Source organism: Microplitis mediator, chromosome 11 (genome assembly GCF_029852145.1).
Source record: "Microplitis mediator isolate UGA2020A chromosome 11, iyMicMedi2.1, whole genome shotgun sequence".
NCBI lineage: Eukaryota > Metazoa > Arthropoda > Insecta > Hymenoptera > Braconidae > Microplitis > Microplitis mediator.
Window position 1 is genome coordinate 10899773 of NC_079979.1, and position 7404 is coordinate 10907176.

The window sequence follows — 7404 nt, forward strand, 5'->3', positions numbered from 1 at the left end:
AGTTCTTCTCAGGACTACTCAGCAAATAACGTAAAACAAAAATAATCGGTCTTTCTCAAGACCAAATCGGCCTTTCTCAAGGCCACCAAATCACTCGTACGTAAGAATTTCTTCTCAACACAAACCAATCTACCGGCAGACTACTCGTCTGAAACATTCTGGTCCTTCGAGCCGGATTGGTTTGTGTTGAAGTGGAAATTCTCAACACAGACTTCGAGAGGCCAGGGACATCTCAACTAAATCGGTCAATCTAAGCTCAACGCATTGCGGAGCACGGAGTGCTGCGGGGGGTTTAGATTGATTGTATCCTCATCGTCACCTCATCATGGCCAACTCAGCAGGAAAACTCAAGCTTCAAGAAACCAGGTTTCTCTACATCTCGGAGCTCGCAACCGAAGTCGAGACTGGAGTCATCTCAACAGTCAACATTCACGCTGCCAGAGCAAAGCTAGCCATGCTCAAGCTGAACTGGGAAAAGTTCGAGCTAGATCACGAAAAACTAGTCTCCTCAAAATCCGACGCATCTCCAGATCACAATTACTTCAAGGACAAATGGTACGATTTGTCAATGAAGGCGTTCGTACTATCTGAGGCTGCTCTGTCAACTCGTATTGCGGAATTGGAGGCAATGGAACCTCCAGCTGGTAACACTCTTGCTGACACCAGCATTCAGGGGACATCTCACCATCGACCATCTCTGCCAGGCATCTCCGTCCCGAAATTCTCCGGAAGCTTCGCCGAATGGCGACATTTTCAGGACATGTTCGTCTCACTTGTCGGAGAAAATCCAGCCCTCTCAGCAGTAGAAAAGATGCACTACCTATGTGCCAGCTTAGAGGGAGATGCAGCCAGTCTCATCGCCAATCTCAAAATCTCAGCCGACTCGTTTGCTCCAGCATGGGATACTCTCACGGCGAGATACGAAAACAAGAGACTTCTCAAGACGGCTCACCTCAGCAAACTCAGATCTCTTCAGCGAATGGAACACCGCTCAGCCAAGGAGCTAAACCACATCCTGACCACAGTCTCCGAGTGTTTAAATGCACTAAAGGCACTTGGATGCTCCACCCAAACCTGGGATGACCTCATTGTACATGATGTGGTACAGCTATTAGACTTTCGCACTCGAGAGGCCTGGGAGATCAATTTGGGCTCGAGCACAGAGTTCCCGACCTATGAAGAACTCAAGACATTTCTGACTGGCTCCGCCAGAGCTCTGGAAAGCCTGGAGAGCCATCTCCCTCCTACTAAGCCACCTCCAGCAAAGAACGTCTCCTCATCGGTAGTCAGTAAAAGAAGCTACTCTCAGACAGCTCAGCGCACTCCACCCGCACATGTTCATCTCGTCAACACTGAAGCTCAGGGAGTTAGAAATTTGAACAACTTTTGCAGCGCTTGTCAAAAGGCTCATTACATCGCCTTTTGTCCATCCTTCAGTCGACTCAGCTACGATGACAAGATGGAAATTGTTCGAAAAGAAAGACTCTGCTTTAACTGCCTTGGCAGGCACAACGTGCGCAAGTGTGAGATTCCGAAGGGTTGCAAAATTTGTGAAGAGCGCCACCACACCCTGCTCCATCAGGGACCCAAGGCAACTCTACCAGCTACCACTGCGCCAGTAACTTCTCCAGCGACTTCTCCAGATGAAACGGAATCAACTGACAGCTCCAATCAACCGCAATGAAGGTTATGCAGGACCTCTCGGAGCCCACGCAGTCTTCTCAACAGGCAATGCAACGCGTCTACTCAGACAGAAGTCACATCTCGACCCACTGTCTCCAAGGCATCTCAAACAAGCAAGGAAGAAAAGACTTCTCAAATAATTCAAAACCCGACTTCTCAATCAGTTAACCAACAGACTTCTCAAACAAGCAAACAACGGACTTCTCATTCATTATCAATAGTCCAATCACGAGTAGCAGTGCTACTAGCCACATGCAAGGTACTTGTCTTATCCTCAGGCAATACTCAACATCATGCACGTATCCTCATAGATCCAGGATCGGAATTGACACTAGTCTCGTTACCAATGGTCAAGAAATTCGGGCTCCTTAAAAAATCATCTACAATTCCAATACTTGGAGTTGGTAGTGCTTCACCCGGCACAACTCTAGGTCTGGCTACTCTTCAATTACAGTCCACGCATTCGCCATCTCAAGTACAATTAGATGCGCACATATTGCCAAAAATTACCACTCACATTCCCTCAGTAGTGGTGGCCAACCAAGACTGGACTCATATCAACAACCTGGAGCTAGCTGATCCAGACTTCCTAACTCCAGGTCCAGTAGACATTCTCATTGGCGCAGACAATCTCAGAAGCATACTCAAGTCACCTCGTTTAGTTATGAGAGGTTCATCGGAACCTATGGCGATACACACCGTGTTCGGCTGGGCTGTTCTCGGGCAAGCATCCACGGCATCTCAGTTGAGGCCATTGCGATCTCTTCATTTGACCAGCAATGAGGATCTCCAAGATACACTCACCAAATTTTGGGTACTCGAGGAAGCTCCAACTACATCAGAGGCACATCTCAACTTGGCTGAGTCAGAGTGCGAACAACACTTCTCTGCTACTCATCATCGAGACGATTCTGGTCGTTATGTTGTACGACTACCTCTTAACTCCGATATCTCACGGTTGGGTAATTCCAAGTTAACAGCGCAACGATGCCTTCAACGTCTTCTCAAACGTCTCTCCTTTGATTCAACTCTCAAAGAGCGATATTTTAAGTTCCTTCAAGAATATGAAAGTCTCGGACACATGGTGGCTGTACCATTAGAAGCTCCAGAGCCCTCTCATACGTACTATCTCCCTCATCACGGAGTATTACGTGAGCAGAGCACCTCTACAAAGCTCAGAGTCGTTTTCAATGGATCCAGCAAGACGTCATCTCAAGTATCACTCAATGACATCATGCATACTGGTCCAAAGACTCAATCAGACATCTTTGACGTATTGCTTTACATCAGACAACACAAATACATCTTTATTACGGACATAGTAAAGATGTTCCGGCAAATAAAGGTTCATGAAGATGATTGGGACCTTCAACGCATTCTCTGGCTAGATCAAGACTTAACTATTCGAGCATATCAACTAACGACCGTAACATATGGCACAAGGTCAGCCCCATATCTTGCTTGTCGAGTACTGAAGCAATTAGTAGCTGATGAAGGCGCTAATTATCCACTTGCAGTAGATACCATCCTCAAAGGTAGTTATGTTGATGACATCTCGGGTGGTGCAGAAACCCTAGAACAACTCAAGAACATTGCTACTCAATTAAATGACATGTGCCTCTCAGCATGCTTACCACTTGATAAGTGGAAAAGCAATCATCCGCAATTCTCACCACCAAGTATCTCAACTCAACAAGAGCAGCCCATTCATACGTTCGAAGATCTCACGTCAAAGATACTAGGTATCACATGGCATCCTCATGAAGACATTTTCTCGTTCCAAGGAAACATCTCATTCAAGCCAGCAATTACCAAACGCGCCATTCTCTCAGAAGTGGCACAACTCTTTGATCCACTCGGACTCATTTCCCCAGTCATTATCAGAGCAAAAATCCTAATGCAACAACTCTGGCTGGAGAAGATTGGTTGGGACGACCCACTAACGCCTGAAATAATTCATCAATGGGATAAATTCAGAGAAGATCTCAACACTCTCTCGACAATCAAAATACCTCGGTGGTTACACTTGCACTCTCAAACCTATTCCATACAACTTCATGGGTTCTCAGATGCGTCTCAGTTAGCTATGGCAGCAGCAGTCTATATCAGAGTAACATATGCAGACAATTCGTCAGTTGTTACGCTAGTCTGCTCCAAAACAAAAGTGGCACCTCTCAAACGTCTCACCATTCCACGACTAGAGTTATCAGCAGCTGCTCTATTGGCAAACCTCGCAAACCATACTCAGAAGACCCTCAATCTCAGTAATGTGCCAGTATTTCTATGGACTGACTCCTCAGTCACGCTCGCATGGGTAAAGAACAATCCAATGAGATGGAAGGAGTTTGTGGGCAATCGAGTATCAGCCATTCATGAGGCTGTCCCGCATGCTCATTGGAGATTTACATCCGGTAAACTCAACCCAGCTGATTGTGCTTCTCGGGGCTTAAGCGCTTCTCAACTCATTGAACACACACTGTGGTGGACTGGACCACCATGGCTCTCGCTATCTCCTGAATTTTGGCCATCAACCGTAGCACCATCTCCAGAGCAAGATTTAGAAGAAAGACCCGGCATCTCACTCTCAGCAACGTCACCTCCATTACTGTGGGATCTCATCGACCTACCTCAAGTCAAATCCTTCAATAAAAATCTTCCGAAACTACTCAGAATCACAGCAATCTGTCAGCGAGCCATCTCAAGATTCAAACAAGTTCCAAACTCCAGTTTAGCCATCTCACCAATTAACCCAGCTGACTTAGAGGTTGCAAAGCTGTTTTGGATACGGGAAACTCAATGTGCATACTTCTCCTCAGAAATCAAGGCTATTCAAGCTGGAAAAGGACTTCATAAGAATCATGTTCTGTCTCGACTAACTGCAATAGTTGACCATACTGGTATATTGCGAGTTGGAGGTCGTCTTCAGAACTCTCAACTGTCCGAGGACAGCAAACACCCGGCAATATTGCCCAGACACAGCAAGCTCTCAGATCTGATAATCGCAGATGCCCACTCAAGAACTCTTCATGGTGGTACTCAACTAACTCTCTCTCACGTCAGAAAGACTTGTTGGATCATCGGTGGCAGAGCCCCCATAAAGTCATTCATTCAACGATGCCTTGTGTGTGCCAGAATACGTGGAATTCGAGCTCAACAACTCATGGCTCCACTTCCGACCTCTCGAGTCACACCTTCTCTAGTGTTTGAGAACACTGGAGTAGATTATGCCGGTCCAATCACATTAAAAACCTTTCAAGGTCGAGGTGCAAAAACCTTTAAAGGCTGGATTGCAGTCTTTGTCTGTTTCACGACCTCCGCAATACACCTAGAAGCAGTTTCAGACTACTCAGCAGAAGGCTTTCTCAAAGCTTTCAGACGTTTCACCAGTCGTCGTGGCATCTGCAAGACTATTCGAAGTGATTGCGGCACGAATTTTAAAGGTGCTGACGCCATTCTCAAAGACCTATTTCGTCAATCATCAAAGGAATCTCAAGAACTTCAACGGATCCTTGCTAATGATGGAACTAAGTGGATATTCAATCCACCTGGAGCACCTCATTTGGGTGGAAAGTGGGAAGCAGCAGTTAAGTCAGTAAAGCACCATCTGCAACGAACGATCTCAGACACGCTTCTCACTTTCGAAGACTTCTCTACTTTCCTCGCTCAAGTAGAAGCGGTACTCAACTCACGACCTCTCAGTGCGCTTTCAGACGACCCAGAAGACATCTCAGCCTTAACGCCAGGACACTTCATTCGTGGAGAAGCTCTGACCACGATACCAGAACCATCTCTATGTTCTGTACCTGAACCAAGACTCTCTCATTTTCAACGCATTCAAGAACGATTTCAAAAATTTTGGGATAGATGGTCAACGGAATGTCTTCAAGGGCATCAATCGATTTCGAAATGGCAGAAAACTCAAGACAACATCAAAGTGGGCTCATTAGTTCTCCTCACCGACGAGCGATTGCCTCCATCAAAGTGGCCTCTCGCTCGAGTCATTCAACTTCACCTTGGGCAGGATGGATTGTGCAGAGTAGTAACTGTCAAAACTGCCACCTCGACTCTTACTCGACCAGTAGTCAAACTCGCTCCACTGCCAATCTCTCCACATCAAGACGACTCACAAGAAGAGGATTCTAATTCCTCACCTAGTTGCGGAATTGGGGGGGAGAATGTTCGGAAGTAACGCTGGAGCTAACAGCTGGAGCCTTCTTTGCCATTCCACTTTACAACTCGAATCGGACGTCCGCATCGTCGGATGCTTCTCCATGGTCCGCGCCTTCTCCCACCTCGCCAACCGACGTCTCATTGGTCAACTCTTAAGATTTCCCTTTCTCCTCGAATCCGAGACTTCTCATTGGAGCGCAGATACCGACGTCTCCCACTCCTCGGAGAACCTTCTAGAACCCAGCTCTCGGGTATAAAAGAAGGAACAATCAGAGCGGCAGCGCATACAAGACACAGATTGACAGATTCTCGACAAGTCTGTGACGATTACGATTGGAGGGCAATAGAACGAAGCACATCGCTCTCTCTATAACCTACAATTTCAAAGCTATAATACTATTATAAAGCTGTGTCGTGACTAGTGCAGGCTTTCAAAGAAAGCGCCTGTCATCATGGACACGCGCGATGGTAACCCAGATGGGTTTATCACCAAGTCTAGAAAACGGAAAAGCAAAAAAAACAACATCACTGACAAGACCAAGAAACCTAAAGACATACAAGATCCCAACTTGATTCCATCGGACAGCAGTGAAGAGGAAACTGAAGACACGATCTCAGTTGGGCCTGCTGTTATAAAATACAAACCAACACCAATAGTAATCAAAACTGAAGACGTTACTCCAACTGACATGAACAAACATATTAATAAAATCAGAGAAAATTCCTCATCCTCCACTTTCAAGTACACTAGGCTTGCGTTATCTGTGTATCCACAATCAAAAGTTGATCATATTACAATAGAACAATACTTACAAAACGTAAGAGTGCCATATCACACCTATACTCAACCTGACAGTAAAGATAAAAAATTCATCATCAAGGGACTTCCACAACTAGACATCCAGCACGTATCAGATGAACTACAAAAACAAGGCATAAAGCACACAAAACTAGCCGAGCTAAAATCTAAACCAGGACTTCAAAATAACTTTCCATTCTACTACCTCGCTGTTGATGCTCAAACTGACGTGAATTTAGTTTTAAAAATTAAACATATCGACGCATACATAGTAAGAATCGAGAGATACAAAAACACAAGACTTGGTACCCAGTGTTATAACTGCCAAGAGTTTGGCCACGGTTCATCAAATTGCCACAGGAATCCAAAATGTGTAAAGTGCACAGGAAACCACAACACCAAAGACTGCACAAAGGCAACTGAAGTCCCACCACAATGTGCGAACTGCAACAAACCACATCCAGCTAATTTCAAAGGATGTGAAATTTACATCAAGTATCTAGAGACCCAACAGCGCAGAAGGACACAACAAACGCAGATTCTTAAACAAAAGACAGCTCCAGCACCACCGTTAAGGAACGGACAGAACTTCCCGGCCTTGGAAAATCCTACAGGACAATTAAACCACGAAGACAACAACTCATCGAAATTATCATCTCAGTATAATCAGGTACTAAAAAATACACGCATAACAAATAATAATAATAATAGAATAAATAATAATAACAATAGGATCAATAATAATAATAATA

General features: G+C 45.3%; 1 protein-coding gene across 1 annotated transcript; it reads left to right on the forward strand.

Moving 5' to 3' along the window:
- The first annotated feature begins 2029 nt into the window (after positions 1-2029).
- Positions 2030-5872, forward strand: LOC130676985 (uncharacterized). Its single transcript, XM_057483501.1, has one exon. The coding sequence runs from the start codon at positions 2030-2032 to the stop codon at positions 5870-5872; it is 3843 nt and encodes a 1280-aa protein (XP_057339484.1).
- Positions 5873-7404: the final 1532 nt, after the last annotated feature.